The sequence below is a fragment of the Oncorhynchus masou genome, chromosome 28 (assembly GCF_036934945.1).
Source record: "Oncorhynchus masou masou isolate Uvic2021 chromosome 28, UVic_Omas_1.1, whole genome shotgun sequence".
NCBI lineage: Eukaryota > Metazoa > Chordata > Actinopteri > Salmoniformes > Salmonidae > Oncorhynchus > Oncorhynchus masou.
The window spans coordinates 73,638,058-73,660,435 of record NC_088239.1 but is presented as its reverse complement, the minus strand read 5'-3'; the positions used below and the strand labels follow the sequence as shown (position 1 = coordinate 73,660,435).

Genomic DNA, 22,378 nt, shown 5'->3' with positions numbered 1-22,378 from the left:
GCGGAGCGACATCTGTTGTCAAACTGGGAAAGCTGTTCTGACTTTGTGGCTGTGTTATCTAGTGGAAATCGCTGTGTCATTTCCTGGTTGCTAAAATTCGACACTGTTTGCTCAATTTCAGTTTATGTCAGAGAACAAGCACTGAATAGTGTATGGAATCATTGTATCATCGAAATCGCTGTGAAATTATATTTTTAATAAGAAAAACCCACGCGCACACACACCCTCTCCCTACCTCTCCCTCCCTTTATTGGCATGAGAAACATATGTTTACATTGCCAAAGCAGGTGAGATAGATAACAAACAAAAGTGAAATAAACAACAGAAATGAACAGTAAACATTACAAAGGAAGAGACAATTCAAATGTCATATTATGGCTATGTACAGTGTTGTAACGATGTGCAAATAGTTAAAGTACAAAATGGAAAACAAATCAACATAAATATGAGTTGTATTTACAATGCTGTCTGCTCTTCACTGGTTGCCCTTTTTTTGTAGCAACAGGTAACACATCTTGCTGCTGTGGTGGCACACTGTTGTATTTAACCTAATAGATACTGGATGGGGGTTTATCAAAATTGGATTTGTTTTCAAATTCTTTGTGGGTCTGTGTAATCTGAGGGAAATATGTGTCTCTAATATGGACATACAGTTGGCAGGAGGTTAGGAAGAGCAGCTCAGTTTCCACCTCATGTTGTGGGCAGTGAGCACATAGCCTGTCTCTCTCGCACTCTCTCCCTCCCTTTCCATCCCTCCCCCCTCTTCTCTACCTTCCACCCTTTCTCTTTCCCTCCCTACCCCTCCTCTCTCTCCCCCCCCCTCCCTCCCCCTCCTCTCCCTCCCTCTCCCCCCTCCTCTCCCTCCCTGCTCTCCATCCCTCCCTCTCTCTCCCAGGCCTGAGGCTAGGGTAGCTCTGTTCTCCATTTATTCTATGACTAATGATGTTCTCTCCCTCTCAAGGTTTTAGCAGGATAATTACATTAACCCTTGTCCTTTGGCTGATCTCAGCTCCTCTTCTCGCACCGGGCAAACCCTGAATTCTGAATTAATACACACACACTTATAAATACAGTATACAAACACAGACGTTTGCGGGCATACCCAACAGTTACACAGACACACACTCACACAATCCTTGCACTTTGTGTAGAACCCCCGAGCAGAAATGTTTCCCATAGCATGCAAACCACAAGAGAGTTTGAGGGGTCAGGTTGGTACCTGCTAGGCATTAGGATGGTGCACCATAGCCCTCCTTCTTGTTATTACATAGAGTAAGAGTGCTGATTTAGGATCTGTCCGTGTAATCTTATTCGTTATGATATAGAAGGCTAAACTGACCCTAGATCAGCACTCAGAGGGTGGCAGGTAGACTAGTGGTTAGAGTGTTGGGCCAATAACTGAAAGGTTGCTGGATCAAATCCCAGAGCTGACAAGGTAAAAATCTGTCATTCTGTCCCTGCGCAAGTCAGTTAACCCACTGTTCTCTGATTGGGAGGGGTTGGGTTAAATGTGGAAGACACATTTCAGTTGAAGTCATTCAGTAGTACAACTGACTAGGTAACCCCCTTTCCTACACTGTAAACCACAAGGCATTTTTAACTCAAATACTTCTAGTAAGTTCAACTTAAAGTCAATGAAATGTAATTATTACCTAACATTTTTATGTGGTACTGACTCAAACCAAAATGGTCACATCAACTACATTTTTAAAATTATGATAGCAAATTAACTTTTTAACCAGCATGCTCTACTGCAGGTAGATTTCTAAAATTGTTTTTAATATCGGTGTTTTTTTACATGTACATGGAGTGATTGATTGATTCATATTATGCTACACAAAAGATGAATAACGTACATTTTTCAAATTTATCCAATCGTTTAGTTAGATTTTTTGCACCTGTAATCACACGGTGCGGCACGTAGCCTAGTGGTTAGAGTGTTGGACTAGCAACTGGAAGGTTGATCGAATCCCTGAGCTGACAAGGTCAAAATCTGTCCTTCTACCCCTGAACAAGGCAGTTAGGCTGCTGTCATTGAAAATAAGAATTTGTTCTTAACTGACTTGCCCAGTTAAATAAAGGTTTCTGTTCCTAACTCTGGCAGCCATTATGAAAGCTGGTGAATAAAAACTCCAACTATTGGATACCCTAACTCTGACTGGATCCAATAGGAATTACACATCACTTTGCAAGCCAGCATAATGTGACTTGCCGGTAGGATTGAAAAATGAATGTACATTTCCCAAATTTTCCAGAAATCCCAGTTGGAAGATGCCTGGAAATTCTCCAAACAGGATTTTGGGGGAATTTGGTGAAAGATACGGCAATTTTGCAACCCTACTTGCAGGCCTGATGTGGCTTGTAAAACCATGAGTTTCAGACCATCGTATTAGGGTAAAAATAGGCCTCAAATAAGGCCTTATGAGATATGTAATGTATTGTCATAAAGAGTTTAATTATAATGATAATATTCACCTAGGAACTAATTTGGTGAAGGCCACTGGACAGAACACGAAGGAATTCAACAAGCATGTCTCTATCACTAACAAATACAGTCATGGGTGGTAACTCTACAATTCACTCGAAAGGCAAGGCACACTGGGAAATTCTATTGGAGGCGTGGCTTAGTGGGGGGTGACTCACAGTGACTATCGGTTTAAGTGTAAACTACAAAATCACTTTAAGTAACTGTATGCATATGTATGGATGCTGTACATCGACTAGAATTTGGCCTTCAATACCATAGTGCCCTATAAGCTCATCATAAAGCGCACAACCCTGCGACTGAACTCCTCCCTATGCAACTGGGTCCTGGACTTTCTGGAGCAAAGCCCCCAGGCGGTGAAGATAAGCAACATTATTTCCTCCAGCCTGATCCTCAACACGGGGATCTCACAAGGGTGTCCTCAGTTCCCGACTGTACTCCCTGCATACCCACAACTGCTTGGCCTCACGTAGTTACAACTCCATCATCAAGTCCACTGACAACACGACAGTAGTAGGCCTGATTACCAACAGCAATGAGACAGCCTTCAGAGAGGATGCAGGCACTCTGACGACGTGGTGCCTCTGCGTTCCTCTGCACAAGTTCCTCTGCGTACACATCTCTGAGTTGAAATGGTCAACCACTCTGACGTGGTGCCTCTGCGTTCCTCTGCACAAGTTCCTCTGCATACACATCTCTGATGAGTTCAAAAGGTCAACCACTCTGACGTGGTGCCTCTGCACAAGTTCCTCTGCGTACACATCTCTGAGTTGAAATGGTCAACCACTCTGACGTGGTGCCTCTGCGTTCCTCTGCACAAGTTCCTCTGCGTACACATCTCTGATGAGTTGAAATGGTCAAACCACACGGACACCGTGGTGAAGAAAGCACGCCAGCAACTCTTCAGAAATATAGCCTGTCCCCGAGGGCCCTCACAGTGTTGGTTGCATCACGGCCTAGTACGGCAACTGCTCCCGCCTCACAACGAGAATTTACCCTGCCCCCAACCCCCCAATGGACAGCTGTTACAGCTGTAAATATGTATTTCACTATTGGTGCTCTGGGCATTACAATTTCACTGTACCCTGTGATTACATCTGCGATCCTGTGTGTGTGACTGTATGGGTTGGCGTGTAAATAGTCTCTTAACACATCAGCGATTTCATTTGGCAGCAGTTAAAATTGTATATCCAAAGTTCATGGAGTGGACATTACACCTTGAAGGAAAGGATGGAATATCTGCAGTTTACCTGCTTCTTTCCAATCCTTTTACACACACACACACAGACAAACATACACACAGACAAACATACACACAGACAAACATACACACAGACACACAGAAACACACACACAGACAAACATACACACAGACAAACATACACACAGAAACACACACACAGAAACACACACACAGACAAACATACACACAGACAAACATACACACAGACAAACAGACACACACAGACAGACAAACAGACACACAGACAAACAGACACACAGAAACACACAGACACACAGACACACACAGACAAACACACACACATACAAACATACACACAGACAAACATACACACAGACAAACATACACACACACACACAGACAAACATACACACAGACAAACAGACACATAGAAACACACACACAAATACATACACAGATACATACTCAGACACGCACAGACACACAGACACAAACAGACACACACACACAGACACACAGAATCAAAGAGACACACAAACACACAGACACACACACACACACTCACAGACACAGACACACACAGACATACACACAGACACAGATACATACACAGCCACGCACACACACAGGCAAACAGACACACAGAAACAAAGAGACACACAGAGACAAACACACACAGACACATACACAGATACATATATACACAGTCACACAAAAGACACATACACAGATACATACACAGCCACGCACGCACACAAACAGACACACAGACACATATACTCACAGACACACACACACAGACAGACAGACAAACACACAAAGATACAAAGACACACACACACAGTAGGCCTTGCAGGCACGCAGATCTTCAGTAACCCTGTACCAGCACCCTGGGGGCCCATACACAGAGGAGACATCCCGCCAAAACTCTCATCCCCCCCATCGCTGCTGTCCTTCAGCATTTTTTCATCCCTCTCTTCCTCGGCCAGGCTCTCACTTCTTACTCTCTTTCTTTTCAATTCTTCTCATCACTCTCTTTTCTTTTTGAAACCGTTCCATATCTGTGTAGACCCCTCCTCTTCTCTATCCCTCCCTCTCTCCATCCCCCCATCCCTCCCCAAGCGCTCATCCCATCTGCAGTATTCATTAAAACACATTCAGCAGTGGTGGACTCTGGAGACACACACACACACACAGAGGCAAACTCTTCCTAATATCCAAAGCAGCACAGCCCTATATGGATCTATCCACTAACACTCAAGGGCGGTGTTAGTGGATTAGTGATTGGTCCAGAAAGTGATGGGTTGGGCCAGAGCCAGAACACACGTGGGTAAAGTGGGGTTTTGTAAATTCCTTATTGGCTTTGATACTCTGATTTGGTTAGAGATGATCCAAACGCGGATGACTTTGTTTTGTACAACAGCCCCCTTTTGACGTCACCACAAATGACTTCAGTCTCAGACTGAAGTATATAGGGAACAAAAGTAGTGCACTACATAGGTAATAGGGTCCCATTTAGGATGGACATGTTCTTCCATCATCTATTTTTCTACACTACTGCACCTCTGTGCGTGAGAAGAGTCCTCTGAGAAGAGAAGAGTTTAAAACAGGCCGTGGCAAAGTCTCATTATTTATATATTTCCAATAGGGCGGCTGCTGTTCAGCATACAGTACATACCGGTACTGTAGAGTGGTCCTGTATTACTTCAGTCTGCACTCTGCATTGGTCTCTCTCGCTCCCCCTCTCTCTCTCTCTCTTCTCTCCCCTTCCTCGCTCCTTCCCTCCCTCCTTCTCTTCCCCTCCCTCCCCCTCTCTCTCTCTCTCTCTCTTCCCTTCTCTTCCCCTCCCTCCCTCCTTCTCTTCCCCTCCCTCCCTCCCCCTCTCTCTTCCCTTCTCTTCCCCTCCCTCCCTCCTTCTCTTCCCCTCCCTCCCTCCCCCTCTCTCTCTTCCCCTCCCTCTCTCTCTCTTTTTCCACACAGCCCAGTTCAGCGCTAGGCACGCAAAAGCAATTTAATGCATCCTCTGTGAATTATTTACACAGGTATACATACACAAACACAGCAGTACAGATATACACACACACACACACACACACACACACACACACACACCTCCGCATGCACACAGACAGATCTAGTTTCTAGTTTTAAAGTCACATGCACAAGTACAGTGAAATGCCTTTCTTGCAAACTCAAAACACAACAATGCAATAATGAATAACAATGTATTACTAGAACAAAACACATGATAAATAAGAATAGGAAATATAGGAAGTATTCACACAATATAGTACAGTAAGTAAGTAAGCAAACTATATAGAGGAAATATTTGGTATCAGTTCCAATACCGTATTTACAATGGGCAGGGATACTGGGAAGGTATACTGGGAAGGTATACTGGGCAGGGATACTGGGAAGGTATACTGGGAAGGTATACTGGGAAGGTATACTGGGAAGGGATACTGGGCAGGGATACTGGGCAGGGATACTGGGAAGGTATACTGGGCAGGGATACTGGGCAGGGATACTGGGAAGGTATACTGGGAAGGTATACTGGGCAGGGATACTGGGCAGGGATACTGGGCAGGGATACTGGGCAGGGATACTGGGAAGGTATACTGGGAAGGTATACTGGGAAGGTATACTGGGAAGGGATACTGGGCAGGGATACTGGGAAGGTATACTGGGAAGGGATACTGGGCAGGTATACTGGGAAGGTATACTGGGCAGGGATACTGGGAAGGTATACTGGGCAGGGATACTGGGCAGGGATACTGGGAAGGTATACTGGGAAGGTATACTGGGAAGGTATACTGGGAAGGTATACTGGGAAGGTATACTGGGAAGGGATACTGGGCAGGGATACTGGGCAGGGATACTGGGAAGGTATACTGGGAAGGTATACTGGGAAGGGATACTGGGAAGGTATACTGGGAAGGTATACTGGGAAGGTATACTGGGAAGGTATACTGGGCAGGGATACTGGGAAGGGATACTGGGAAGGGATACTGGGAAGGTATACTGGGAAGGTATACTGGGAAGGTATACTGGGAAGGGATACTGGGCAGGGATACTGGGCAGGGATACTGGGCAGGGATACTGGGCAGGGATACTGGGCAGGGATACTGGGCAGGGATACTGGGAAGGGATACTGGGAAGGTATACTGGGAAGGTATACTGGGAAGGTATACTGGGAAGGGATACTGGGCAGGGATACTGGGAAGGTATACTGGGAAGGGATACTGGGCAGGGATACTGGGAAGGTATACTGGGCAGGTATACTGGACAGGGATACTGGGAAGGTATACTGGGAAGGGATACTGGGCAGGGATACTGGGCAGGGATGCTGGGAAGGTATACTGGGCAGGGATACTGGGCAGGGATACTGGGAAGGTATACTGGGCAGGGATACTGGGAAGGGATACTGGGCAGGGATCCTGGACAGGGATACTGGGAAGGTATACTGGGAAGGGATACTGGGCAGGGATACTGGGAAGGTATACTGGGCAGGGATACTGGGCAGGGATACTGGGAAGGTATACTGGGCAGGGATACTGGGCAGGGATACTGGGAAGGTATACTGGGAAGGTATACTGGGAAGGGATACTGGGCAGGGATACTGGGAAGGTATACTGGGCAGGGATACTGGGAAGGGATACTGGGCAGGGATACTGGACAGGGATACTGGGAAGGTATACTGGGAAGGGATACTGGGCAGGGATACTGGGCAGGGATACTGGGAAGGTATACTGGGCAGGGATACTGGGAAGGGATACTGGGAAGGTATACTGGGCAGGGATACTGGGCAGGGATACTGGGAAGGGATACTGGGCAGGGATACTGGGCAGGGATACTGGGAAGGTATACTGGGAAGGGATACTGGGCAGGGATACTGGGAAGGGATACTGGGCAGGGATACTGGGAAGGGATACTGGGCAGGGATACTGGGAAGGTATACTGGGCAGGGATACTGGGCAGGGATACTGGGAAGGTATACTGGGCAGGGATACTGGGCAGGGATACTGGGCAGGGATACTGGGCAGGGATACTGGGCAGGGATACTGGGCAGGGATACTGGGCAGGGATACTGGGCAGGTATACTGGACAGGGATACTGGGCAGGGACACTGGGCAGGGACACTGGACAGGGATACTGGGCAGGGATACCCATTGCTTCTGTAGACACAGGGGATGTCAGTGTAAGCTACACAAACGCTCACACTCTCACTTTCATTCACACACACACACACACACACACACACACACAGAGAGAGAGAGAGATTACTAAGGCAATCAAGGTAATTTCAAAGACTTCAACACTTAAAGTGTCTTAGTGCTGGACATTTCTCTCCCATTTTCCTCTGGGTCATGTTTAAGGTCAGTGAACCCTCAACCCAAAACCTTTAGCAGTGTGTCTGTGTATGCGTGTCTAATTGTATGTGTGTGTTTGCGTGTGTGCCTAAGTGCTAGTATGCATCGGTGCGTGTGTATGCATGTGTATGTGTGCATTTGTATGGGAGCGGTGGAGTGTGTGTGTGGGAGCAGGGGTGTATTGGTGTGTGTATGGGAGCGGGGGAGTGTGTGTGGAAGCGGGGGAGTGTGTGTATGGGAGCAGGGGAGTGTGTGTGTGTATGGAAGCGGGGGAGTGTGTGTGGGAGCAGGGGTGTTTGTGTGTGTGTATGGGAGCGGGGGAGTGTGTGTGTGGGAGCAGCGGAGTGTGTGTGTGTGTATGGGAGCAGGGGTGTGTGTGTGTATGGGAGCGGGGGAGTGTGTGTGTGTATGGGAGCGGCGGAGTGTGTGTGTGTATGGGAGCGGCGGAGTGTGTGTGTGTATGGGAGCGGGGGAGTGTGTGTGTGTGTGTGTATGGGAGCGGGGGAGTGTGTGTGTGTGTGTGTGTATGGGAGCGGGGGAGTGTGTGTGTGTGTGTGTGTGGGGAGCGGGGGAGTGTGTGTGTGTGTGGGGAGCGGGGGAGTGTGTGTGTGTGTGTGGGAGCGGGGAGTGTGTGTGTGTGTGTGTGTATGGGAGCGGCGGAGTGTGTGTGTGTATGGGAGCGGCGGAGTGTGTGTGTGTATGGGAGCGGGGGAGTGTGTGTGTGTGTGTATGTGAGCGGGGGAGTGTGTGTGTGTGTCTGGGAGCGGGGGAGTGTGTGTGTGTGTGTGGGAGCGGGGGAGTGTGTGTGTGTGTGTGTGTGTGTATGGGAGCGGGGGAGTGTGTGTGTGTGTGTGTATGGGAGCGGGGGAGTGTGTGTGTGTGTGTGTGTGTGTGTGTGTGTGTGTGTATGGGAGCGGGGGAGTGTGTGTGTGTATGGGAGCGGGGGAGTGTGTGTGTGTGTGTGTGTGTGTGAGTGTGTGTGTGTGTATGGGAGCAGGGGAGTGTGTGTGTATGGGAGCAGCGGAGTGTGTGTGTATGGGAGCAGGAGAGTGTGTGTGTATGGGAGCAGGGGAGTGTGTGTGTGTATGGGAGCAGCGGAGTGTGTGTGTGTGGGAGCAGCAGAGTGTGTTTATTTACCCTAAAAGCACATTCCCTTTAGCATGTCCCAAGCTCCCACAGACGTTACAACAGAGAGAGATTCCATCCGATGTTATCTGGAATACAAGTCCAAAACATCAGTGAAAACAGACAGACGGACCAGATCGCATCTACATTACAAACTTCATAAGCTTTTACGGTCACAATCATTTTACAACGATGAAAAATGTAATGAAAATGAAATGATTGAAACTTTAAACTACCCCTTGGTCTGAATGAGGGAAGAGCTGTGAATAGACCGACAATTATCTCGGTCACCAGATCATTGAAGGGGAGTTCCGTTATAGATTACCTGAGCCCATAAAAGAGAAAGACAGAGAGAGAGAGCGGGATAAGGGAGAGAGAGAGAGAGAGCGGGATAAGGGAGAGAGAGATAAGGGAGAGAGAGAGAGAAGGATAAGGGGGAGAGAGAGAGGGATAATGGATCGAGAGAGAGAGAAAGAGAGGGATAAGGGAGCGAGAGAGAGTGAGAGGAAAGGAGGGAGGTCGGAGATCGCTCTCTCACACACACACACACACACACACACACACACACACACACACACACACACACACACCCAAACCCCTCTGCTCCGAGAGACTGCACTGCACTCCAGGAAAATCGATCCTCCTTCAGAGTAAAGAAATTTATGAAGCAGGAACATAAACGCAGTCATGTCCAATTAGCTCCACTGAATTTACGATTGGAGGAGGAGGGAGGTGAGGAGACAGGGAAGAGGAGATGGGTGGTGATAAAGACATTAGGCGAGGCCAATAAGACCTGCTGATCAATGACCCGTCTCCACACTATGGAGCGTGAGTGTGCGTATGTGCGTGGGTATGTGTGTGTGTCTAAAGCGTTGTGGTCCCAGACAGCACACCAGTACCTGGTTTGCCTAGAGCATATGAACCAGAAGGAGGAGAATAGCCAGCTAGTGTGAGTTTGGAGTTCTACTGTAGATCTACTGAGAATCAGATCAAGTACAATGTCCCAAATGGCACCCTATTTCTTCTTAATTTATTTATTTAACCTTTATTTAACCAGCCAAGTCAGTTAAAAAACTAATTCTTATTTACAATGACGGCCTACCGGGGAACAGTGGGTTAACTGCCTTGTTCAGGGACAGAACGACAGATTTTTTTTAACCTTGTCAGCTCAGGGATTCAATCCAGCAAACTTTCAGTTACTGGCCCAACGCTCTAACCACTAGGCTACCTACCGCCTGATCAAAAGTGCACTACAAAGGGAATAGGATGCCACTTGGGCCATAGTCATTGAGAAAAGCACCATGGTAATAGAACTAACCCTGTCATTTCCTTCCAAACAGCGAAGACACAGAGACATTACCTTTACATGTTAGTCATTTAACAGACACTCTTATCCAGAGCAACTTACAGTTAGCACATTCATCTTAAGATAGCTAGGTAAGTTGCGAACATGTACACTACAGTACTTTCTCCGTGATGGATGAATGAACAGCGAGAGAGAGAAAAAGGACAGGAGGGAGATCTCCCCTGCTGTGTGTGAAGCTGCATTGATGCAGTCTGTCTGTCATCCCAGGTTAGAGAAGCATCCATGCGGACCGTCCTCCTGGTGTTCCCCCTGCGGTCAGGGAGCAAGGCTGATTGGCAGCATTGCCCCCCCCCCCACACACACACACACACACAGAGTGGTAAAGTCTCCTCCATCCTCCTCTGTCATCCCTTCATCTCGGAGGAAGGGATTCTCTCCTACTTCCCTCGCCCCCGCAACCCAACACCTTTACATTGTATAGTCCACTGGATGGGAGGGAGGAGACAAGGAGGGAAGAGAGCAAGAGAGAGATGGTTGAGAGAGAAGAGGAGAAGAACACGCGTAAAAGAAGACGAGAGATGAAGGCCTATTAACGGCTGCTTCCAGCATTTTCCCCAGTCTCCCTCCATCTCTCCCTGCTCCTCTCCTAGCCTCAATCTCTCCCTCCTCTTCTCCTCTCCTCCGTCTCTCCCTTCTCCTCCCCTCCATCTCTCCCTTCTCCTCTCCTCCCTTCTCTCTCTCCCTTCTCCTCTCCTCCATCTCTCCCTGCTCCTCTCCTAGCCTCAATCTCTCCCTCCTCTTCTCCTCTCCTCCGTCTCTCCCTTCTCCTCCCCTCCATCTCTCCCTTCTCCTCTCCTCCCTTCCATCTCTCCCTTCTCTCTCTCCCTTCTCCTCCATCTCTCCCTCTTCCTCTGCTAGCCTTCATCTATCCTTTCTCCTCTCCTCCATCTCTCCCTCCACTCCTGCCTCCATCTCTCCCTCTTCTAGCCTCCATCTGTCCCTTTTCTCCTCCATCTGTCACTTCTCTCCTCTCCTCCATCTTTCCCTTCCTCTCCTAGCCTCCATCTCTCCCTCCTTCTCTCTTCCATCTCTCCCTTCTCTTCTCCTAGCCTCCATCTCTCCCTCCTTCTCTCCTCCATCTCTCCCTTCTCTTCTCCTAGCCTCCATCACTCCCTCCTCCTCTCCTCCACATGATGCTCCCTTGATGTTTGTTTATCTTTTATTTGTATTTATTTCTCTAATCTCTCCCATCTCTCTCTCTGTCTCCAACTGGCTCTCCTGCCCGCATCTCACAACGAACACACACACACACTGTAATGCCAGAGTGAGAGAGAGAGAGTGAGAGTGAGAGCGAGAGCTAGACAGGTGCACTAGTTAATTCAGAAAGACAGGCAGGCAGGCAGAATGACAGACAGACCGGTAGGCAGACTGATAGACAGACAGGCAGATGGACGGACAGACACACACACAATCACATTCAAACACAGTTCAGCTTTGTCTGTGTTTGTCTCCGTCCATCTGTCCACCTGTCTGTCTGTACAAGTGGAGCTACTACCTAGCAGACAGAGAGATGCGTTTTCATATATCTCTCTCTGTCGGTCTCTGTCTCTGTCTTGCTCCCTGTCTCAGTCTCCCTCTCTCTCTCTCTCTCTCTCTGTACAGTTTCTCTCTCTCTGATGGATCCTGATGTCCTGTCCTCAGCTAAGAGCTCCCTCCCTCCCTCACTGCTCCACTCACTTCAGTTTGATGACTGCAGTGGGGGAGATGCAGCAGTCAGACATTAACATATTGTGATTGTGGCCCATGTATTATTAGTGTGCAGAGGGACTGTGAGTAGAGAGAAGGAGAACTCCCACTCTTCAAAAGCCTGAGTGTTACAATCACTCATCTGGAAAAAGACAGTAGTTCCGGGGTGGAGATGGGAGAGGGGGAAGGTGTGTGTATGTCAGGAGTTGGGGAAAGCAGGTTAAGGGTGGGCTGCAGCATCTTGCTACACATTTTGGTTTGGGCTTTAACCAGCCCTGGGTCATGTTCAGGCTGCAAATAAAATAAAAAGCACTGAAAAAGGGTGGGATTATGTAGATTTATTAACGTTCAATAAATTCCCTAGTTCTCCCGAAATCCAGCTCAGAGGATTCCCGGAATCAGGAGGGAATAAATCCTCCAACCAGGATTTATGGAAAACTAGGGAATTCATTGAAAGTTCCTGGAATTTTTCAACCCTACTGTACCTATACTTGTCTAATTATAATTTTTTGGTTTCTGTGTGTGTGTGTGTGTGCGTGCGTGTGTGTGCGTGAGTGGGAGCACTACATGAAGTGTGTGTTTGCGAGAGCAATAGAACGAGCGCGACAGAAGGGTGGCAGACCGTTTCCCTTGCTAAATGCATGTATCAAGACGTGGTTGTATGTTCTTCAGTTGACATGACTCTAATTGACGCAAGGGAAGCCTATAATCCTCTATACATTCTAGATCTACTCTATTTTCCTACTAAGATTTATTCCTGAAGATAAAATAATCCACAGGTGCTGATAAGGTACAGTAATGGGGTAGCCTGTCAGTCAGTCAGGCCATTGCTCAAGATCTACTTCGAAGTCCGATGTCCGCACGGTACCCAGGACGACAAGAGATGCCTTCAAAACTGGCAAGTAAGCATTGGTTTTGCTAGGGTCTTGTGGATTGGGGTGGCTGATGGGCGTAAACGGCGAGCTCCGGCTCCAAGGCTCACATATTCAATCCCAGTGACAGGCAGCATTTCTTTTTACCATATCTCAAACATGACCATATCTCAACCATTAATGCCTAAACTTAAACAGCTGCGAGGCGCCGGAAACAGCAGCAGAGCAACCCAGGTTGTCCAAAACACTTAGAAATGTCATGTTTGGAGAAACTTTGAAATTTGACGTTTGGAGAAACGTGGACAAACATTGGAATCTGAAGTTAAATTGGTCAAAGTGTGAGATCTTGTTTCAGTCATCCCTGGATCCGTCCTCTGTCACATCCTCTCTCTGAGTAATGCACCAGGATGGCTCAAAAGGGAACGCAGTAAACCTGCCCCATAGAAAGAGAGGTGTCCAGTAAACCTGCCCCATAGATAGAGAGATGTCCAGTAAACCTGTCCCATAGACAGAGAGATGTCCAGTAAACCTGTCCCATAGACAGAGAGATGTCCAGTAAACCTGTCCCATAGACAGAGAGATGTCCAGTAAACCTGCCCCGTAGAAAGAGAGATGTCCAGTAAACCTGCCCCGTAGAAAGAGAGATGTCCAGTAAACCTGCCCCATAGACATAGAGCTGTCCAGTAAACCTGCCCCATAGAAAGAGAGCTGTCCAGTAAACCTGCCCCATAGAAAGAGAGCTGTCCAGTAAACCTGTCCCATAGAAAGAGAGATGTCCAGTAAACCTGTCCCATAGAAAGAGGGATGTCCAGTAAACCTGTCCCATAGAAAGAGAGATGTCCAGTAAACCTGTCCCATAGAAAGAGAGATGTCCAGTATACATGTCCCATAGACAGAGAGATGTCCAGTATACCTGTCCCATAGAAAGAGAGATGTCCAGTAAACCTGCCCCATAGACACAGAGATGTCCAGTAAACCTGCCCCATAGAGAGATGTCCAGTAAACCTGCCCCATAGAAAGAGAGATGTCCAGTAAACCTGTCCCATAGAAAGATAGATGTCCAGTAAACCTGCCCCATAGACAGAAAGATGTCCAGTAAACCTGCCCCATAGACAGAAAGATGTCCAGTAAACCTGTCCCATAGAAAGATAGATGTCCAGTAAACCTGCCCCATAGAAAGAGAGATGTCCAGTAAACCTGCCCCATAGAAAGAGAGATGTCCAGTAAACCTGCCCCATAGACAGAAACATGTCCAGAAAACCTGTCCCATAGAAAAAGAGATGTCCAGTAAACCTGCCCCATAGAGAGATGTCCAGTAAACCTGCCCCATAGACAGAAAGATGTCCAGTAAACCTGTCCCATAGAAAGAGAGATGTCCAGTAAACCTGCCCCATAGACAGAAAGATGTCCAGTAAACCTGTCCCATAGAAAAAGATGTCCAGTAAACCTGCCCCATAGACAGAAAGATGTCCAGTAAACCTGCCCCATAAACATAGAGATGTCCAGTAAACCTGCCCCATACACATAGAGATGTCCAGTAAACCTGCCCCATAGAAAGAGAGATGTCCAGTAAACCTGCCCCATAGAAAGAGAGATGTCCAGTAAACCTGCCCCATAGACAGAAAGATGTCCAGTAAACCTGTCCCATAGAAAAAGAGATGTCCAGTAAACCTGCCCCATAGACAGATGTCCAGTAAACCTGCCCCATAAACATAGAGATGTCCAGTAAACCTGCCCCATAGACATAGAGATGTCCAGTAAACCTGCCCCATAGACAGAAAGATGTCCAGTAAACCTGCCCCATAAACATAGAGATGTCCAGTAAACCTGCCCCATAAACATAGAGATGTCCAGTAAACCTGCCCCATAGAAAGAGAGATGTCCAGTAAACCTGCCCCATAGAAAGAGAGATGTCCAGTAAACCTGCCCCATAGAGAGATGTCCAGTAAACCTGTCCCATAGACAGAGAGATGTCCAGTAAGCCTGTCCCATAGAAAGAGAGATGTCCAGTAAACCTGTCCCATAGAAAGAGAGATGTCCAGGACACCTGTCCCATAGACAGAGAGATGTCCTGTAAACCTGTCCCATAGAAAGAGATATTTCCAGTAAACCTGTCCCATAGAAAAAGAGATGTCCAGTAAACCTGTCCCATAGACAGAGCGATGTCCAGTAAACCTGTCCCATAGAAAGAGAGATGTCCAGTAAACCTGTCCCATAGAAAGAGAGATGTCCAGTAAACCTGTCCCATAGAAAGAGAGATGTCCAGTAAACCTGTCCCATAGAAAGAGAGATGTCCAGTAAACCTGTCCCATAGAAAGAGAGATGTCCAGTAAACCTGTCCCATAGAAAGAGAGATGTCCAGTGTGCACACGGACACTGAGTATACAAAATATTAAGAACACCTGCTCTTTTCATGACATTGACTGAACAGGTGCATCCAGGTCAAAGCCATGATCCCTTATTGATGTCTCTTGTTAAATCCACTTCAGTCAGTGTAGATGAAGGGGAGGAGACAGGTTAAGGTTAATAAATCCTCTTAAGAATCTCTACAGATTGATATCCCACTCTCGGTACGGTTGAGCTAATGTATGCTAATGTGTTTAGCATGACATTGTAAGTAACAGGAAAATTTCCCAGGACATAGGCATATCTGATATTGGCAAAAAGCTTAAATTCTTGTTAATCTAACTACACTGTCAAATTTACAGTAGCTATTACAGTGAAATAATACCATGCTATTGTTTGAGGAGAGTGCACAGTTATGAACTTAAAAAAGTATGAATAAAACAATTAGGCACATTTGAGCAATCTTAACACAAAATGTTGAACAGAAATACAATGGTTCATTGGATCAGTCTAAAACTTTGCACATACAATGCTGCCATCCGGTGGACAAAATCTAAATTGCACCTTTCTCTTGCATTGCAAAGATGGTGGGACAAAAAAAACGCATGTTTTTTTCTTTGTATTATCTTTCACCAGATATGTGTTATATTCTCCTACATTCATTTCACATATCTGCAATCTTCAAAGTGTTCCCTTTCAAATGGTATCAAGAATATGCATATCCTTGCTTCAGGTCCTGAGCTACAGGCAGTTAGATTTAGGTATGTCATTTTAGGTGATAATTAAAATAAAAAAAGGGGCGGATCCTTAAGATTAAAGAAGGATTTTTAAGCCTTGAGACAATTGAGACATGGACTGTATGTGTGCCATTCCCAGGGTGAGTGGACAAGACAATAAATATAAGTGCCTTTGAATGGGGTATGGTTGTAGGTGCAAGGCGCACCGGTTTGTGTCAAGAACTGCAATGCTGCTGGGTTTTTCACACTCATCAGTTTTCCGTGTGTATCAAGAATAGTCCAGCACCCAAAGGACATCCAGCCAACTTGACACAACTGTGGGAAGCATTGGAGTCAACATGGGCCCCCATCCCTGTGCAACGCTTTTGACACCTTGTAGAGTCCATGGCCCAATGAATTTAGGCTGATCTGAGGGTTAAAAAAAAGTCAGGGGTGCAACTCAATATTAGGAAGATGTTCCTAATGTTTGGTATACTCAATGTATACGCATTTGTTTGCATGTGTGTGTGCGTGCGTGTACGTGCATGTGTCTAGGTGAATATAGGGCTGTGCTTCTCTCTGAATGAATTCAGTGATTCACTGTGATCTATAAAGTTTTAGTCCAGGGTCCGTATCCACATAGTGTCTCAGAATAGGAGTGCTGATCTAGGGTCAGATTTTCCTTTTAGATCATAATGAATAATATTATATGGACAGATCCTAGGTCCTATCACTCGTACTCTGAGATGCTTTGTGGATTGGGGTGTTAGTGTACACTCCTCCACTATGTTCTAGAGTTAGGTGCTATAATGGAATGAAAGGTAATAATGTAGGTAATGCAGTTAAAGGAGAGGACTGGTGACGCAGGGAGGGAGGTGTACATCTGAAACTAGAGAGACGAGAGAGAGAGAATACGGCCCGGTACCAAGCTTCCTTCCATCCAGGACCTCTATACCAGGCGGTGTCAGAGGAAGGCCTGAAAAATTGATTCCAGCCACGCCAGTCATGGACTGTTCTCTCTGCTACCGCACGGCAAGCGGTACCGGAGCACCAAGTCTAGGTCCAAGAGGCTTCTAAACAGCTTCTACCCCCAAGCCATCAGACTCCTGAACATCTAATCAAATGGCTACCCAGACTATTTGCATTGCCCCCCTCTCTTTTACACCACTGCTACTCTCTTTTATCATCTATGCATAGTCACTTTAATAACTTTACCTACATGTACATATTACCTAAATTATCTTGACTAACCGGTGCCCCCGCACATTGACTCTGTACCGGTACCCCCTGTATATAGCTTCGCTATTGTTATTTTACCTCTGCTCTTTATCTACTTGGAACTTTTATTTCTTATTCTCATTTCTATTTGTAAGAAAGCATTTCACTGTAAGGTCTACACCTGTTGTAGTCGGCGCATGTGACAAATACAATTTGATTTGATTTGAGAGAGAGGGGAGATTGTGAGAGAGAAAGAGAAAGGGTCCAGACGGAGAGAGAGAGAGACAGAGAAGTGATGAAGGAAGCTTGAAGTAGTAATTTTGCCAGTGTACAGGGCCCATTCATTGAATATTTGATGTAGACGGATAGCTGTCCACTCCTGCAGAACAAACCAGATTGGAATCCAGCCGCTCATCTGGAAAAGACTAATTTAAAGTCAGAGCCGCCGTGACATCCTCAAGATCCTCATTTCCTGTCTCATGATTCTTACTGCTGGACCAACCCACCTGGGCTCTGCCCCTTGTCACACACACACAAGCATGCGTGCAAACACACACATAAATATGTGCTCACACAACACGCACGCACGTACGCAAACATGCAAACATGCACACTCAAACACACAAACCTATCAGCCCGGCTTTCCTGGCAATTATCGACCAAACTGAGCAGATTTATTCTTGAACAACAAGCAGTAGTTTTGAGTGTGCATCAGTGAGAGTTCAGAGCTGTCTGTCAATGATGTTATGGTACCAGATCCACATTGTATTCTTCCTTATTGTCTCTTGAATGCAAGTGTGTATAAATCAAAAATTACACTTTGCCAAGTTAGAGTTCACACAGCTACTATTGCTGCTCCTCTCTCCCCTCCACCCAGGTGTCTAACATGCTGGCCACACCACTCACATTACGTGCGTGAGCGTTGCAAAATAAATGTACACATACATGCTATTTAATCCTTGCATCCGAACTGCTCACGTGCATCTGTGTAGCCAGGCGCTAAAATAGAACCTGGTTCTATTTGTGACGTTTGATGTGCTGCAAGTCCCGCCTCTCCCATCTCCCCATTGGTTTTTAGGAGCATATACCCACGTGGGTGATTGATAGATGAACTGAAGTCCACACTCCAGTCCAGTTGGTGGTGGTAACGCACCTTAAAGTTGGTTGCCAACCGACATATAGAGTCTGAAGAAGAAGATGAAGGTAAAACAACAACCCAATGTTTATATCCCAGGACAAATTAGCTATCAACAGCAAGCTAGATAGCTAAATTGCCATGAATGTTAAATACTTTTCAACCTGTCCCCAAATGAATATAGTTGGTTCATTTTGATATTTCAACCGGTGTGTCCTGATTGCGTCTGGTGTGGATGGACAAAATCAGCACACTCGCAACCGGTCTAGTCAGCATGTAAGAGACTTCCTACTGCTCCTCTCTCCCCTCCACTCAGGTGTCTAAATGTAACCTGCAAACGTTTCTGTGATATATATAATGCAAAACTTGTCATTCTTCTGGTTTAGGTCAACTGTGTTATTGTTTCATTTAAGATATTGTTAGGGAGTCAGTAGGTAGTCCTGACTGGGGCTTGAACCCATCACCTTTACTGTTACGTCAAGGGATGTGAATCTGTTGACGAGGTGCCTAGGTGTTGGATCAAGGTCGCTGCAACATACAATATAGTACACTCTCACTCCTGTGCCTTTGCTACCCTTTCACACACCCAGACACACCCCCACACACCCACTCGTCATCCCCTCTTGGTGTAAACATCTGGCACATCCATAAACAGTCACACACACACACACACACCTCTCCTTTCACACACCCACACACCCCCACACACCCACTCGTCATCCCCTCTTGGTGTAAACATCTGGCACATCCATAAACAGTCACACACACACACCTCTCCTTTCACACACTCACATTCTTCCTCCTGTCTCCTGTACCCAGGTGTAAGTGTAACCTACATGCATCGCTGTGCCTGCTGCAGGAGGGAGACCTCCAGTGTCAGTGTGAACACAACACCACAGGACAGGACTGTCAGCGCTGCAAGAAGGGCTTCAAAGCCAAGTCCTGGAAGGCTGGTTCATACCTGCCCACACCCAACGGATCCCCCAACACCTGTATGTGCCCCAGTTCTATCCCAGTTCTATTCTATGTTCCCTTTGAGCAGATCCCTCTTATACAGCTCACTCACAGATAGTTAATTCCAGAATATTCTATTCTAATATGTCTACTTACTATAGGTACGCTGAATAGAAAGAATACTGCTAGTAACAATAAATGTTTGCGACTTACTGTAGTTTTGTCAAGTATATTCGCCCAAAATGGTTTGTATTATGCCCTGTTGTTGATCTGTAACAGTGTAACAACTATGTATCTACTATGTAATTACTAAAACTGTGGGTTGGTAATCAATTGATTTTAAGGGATGAAGTATTCTGAAACACAAATTGTATATATAATATGTCACATATATGCCATTTAGCAGACACTTTTTACTGGACTTGTTACACTATGTTGGATCCTTTATGCATAAAAGGTTAAGTTCTTGTGTTATTTTTGATAACAAATATTTATTTGAAAGATGTATGAAGGATGCATGTGGAATCCCCAGACGTCTTTGTCCAATGTCCTGAATGAAAGAGAGATGAGTTACGTAAAAATAAGAGAGAAGGACAGGGGGAAGAAAAGAGAGAGGTGAGGGGAAGAGATAGAGAGAGAAATCGAGATGCAGAGTTCTTTCCCCTTTACCTAAGAGCAGAGAACAAAGCTGTGTAGTGGGGGGGGGGGCTAGCGATCATAAAATAATCATCTAGGCCAGCTACTCCCGTCCTGCCACGAACTGCATATAGATCAGTGTTCCGCTGTCCTGGTCCCACAGAATGTGCCCGTCCAGCACCAACGCAACGGATTTAACTGATTAATGGACAGATTATCAACGGTAGTTAATTGGTTGAATCAGGTGTGTTTGGTACTGGGTTGGAGCAAAAGCCTGCACCCACTTAGGTCAGGCCAGATATGAAGAACGCTGATTTGCTTGCTCTTTCTACAGAGTATGATAAATGAGGGAGGGAAGACTTTGTCAAATGAATGCATAAATAAACAGATACTTATCCTCTATTTCTTTTGTCCCCCCTCTCCCCTCCCCTCCCCTCTCCTCTCTCTCCCTCCTTTTCAGGTGCAGTCGCTGGTGCCCCCATGGGCGGTGGTTCTAGTAAGTTAAAACAAGCCAAGCAGAGAATGCTGCATCCACTTTCTCTCTCACCCCCACTCTCTCTTTTATGTATCCCTTTATCCCTCCATCTAACGCGTCGTTCCATCTCTCTGTTCTTCATCCAGCTCCCTCTGTTCTTCTTTGTTGGTTGCAGCGCTGGTCTTGTCTTCTATATTATTGATAGGCTTCCCTGTACTGTTGGCACCGTTATGTCCTTTTCATCCCAGCTACGCTAGCTTTCACTGGAGGAATCTTTCCACAGTTCTTTCTTACTTATGTTGGACTGAAGTCACACTGGTGGAGAAGCATGGAAGAGAAAGAGATAATGAAAGAGAAGAGGGGGGTGGGGAACGAGTGTGTGGGTGGTAAAGCAGAGGCAGGGGAAAAGGATGAGAGAGAGAGATAATGAAAGAGAAGAGGGGGGGAACGAGTGTGTGGGTGAGAGAGGAGAGACAGACAGACAGAGACAGACAGAGACAGACAGACAGACAGAGACAGACAGACAGACAGACAGAGAGCAGGGGAGTGTGTGTGTGAGAGAGAGAGAGACACAGACAGACAGAGTGAGAGAGAGAGGAGAGAGACACAGACAGACACACAGACAGACAGACAGACACAGACAGAGTGAGAGAGAGCAGGGGAGTGTGTGACAGACAGACAGACAGACAGACAGACAGACAGAGTAGGGGAGTGTGTGTGTGAGAGAGAGAGGGGGAGGGAGTGTGAATGTTTAAGTGTGCTGTAATGCGGTGTGATTCCGGGAGAGGAACTCCTAGAGGAATGAATAAAAGGGAATTTGATTAGGGATTCTCTCTGTGGAGACACTCTCTGCTCCGAGCGTTTAGATGGAAACCATGGGCAAAGTGGCAACATCAGACCTGACAGACAGCACTGGTCTCTCATTAGTTAGTCTACAGGCTGACTGGGCCGCCATTACTTTTTGTGACAAGGAACTCATTTTTCACAAAATATTGCATGTTACAACCGGCACCCTATAGGACTGGATGGGGGACAGTGGTTAAAACAGACTTGTAAAACTCGCAGATCTATATTCGATTTGTTTTAAAACTATTTATTGATTTAAATATATGACATATGCTTTTAGACTAGTCTTAGTGCTGCCAATGTTGTTTTGGTTGAAACAGGGTGGGAGGGGGATGTTTTGGCTGGAGAGGGGGATGTTTTGATTGGAGAGGAGGATGTTTTGATTGGAGAGGGGGATGTTTTGGTTGGAGAGGGGGATGTTTTGGTTGGAGAGGGGGATGTTTTGGTTGGAGAGGGGGATGTTTTGGTTGGAGAGGGGGATGTTTTGGTTGGAGAGGGGGATGTTTTGGTTGGAGAGGGGGATGTTTGTTAGTCAACTTGGAATCTTCTTTCTCACAGAACTTTCAGAACATTTGCCTTTGACCACCTTCAACCACCACTACTACCTCCATAACTGAAAGTCAAAGTGAACCTGAAACTACAGCCATAACCCCCACTACCACACCAGAACCAGATCCGTTCACAACCGCTACTCAGGAAGCCTCTGCTAGTATTCAGGGAGAAGGGCACCTAGAGAAGGTAGAGGTAGTGATAGGTCCAAAATTATAGATAGTAGTTATATGTAGGGTGTGTGTGTTTATTTCAGACGTACATTATCTCTTGTGGATTATCATTGTCAAGCCATCATCTTGGTTGACATTAATGCAATTTGTGGCTACTGGCTAGTCCCTCTAGTTCATTCATAGGAGAGAGTGGGCGTTGAGCTGCTACAGTATGGACTGTCT

General features: G+C 46.4%; 1 protein-coding gene across 4 annotated transcripts in view; it reads left to right on the top strand.

The window, feature by feature from the left end:
* The window catches only part of ntng2b (netrin g2b), a 126,699-nt gene that overhangs the window by 74,885 nt on the left and 29,436 nt on the right, over nucleotides 1-22,378 (top strand). For all 4 annotated transcript variants that reach the window (XM_064943260.1, XM_064943259.1, XM_064943258.1 and 1 more), the window contains 2 exons: nucleotides 19,343-19,515; nucleotides 20,574-20,609. In XM_064943260.1, coding sequence (XP_064799332.1) covers nucleotides 19,343-19,515; nucleotides 20,574-20,609 — 209 coding nt within the window. The remainder of the gene's footprint in view (nucleotides 1-19,342; nucleotides 19,516-20,573; nucleotides 20,610-22,378) is intronic.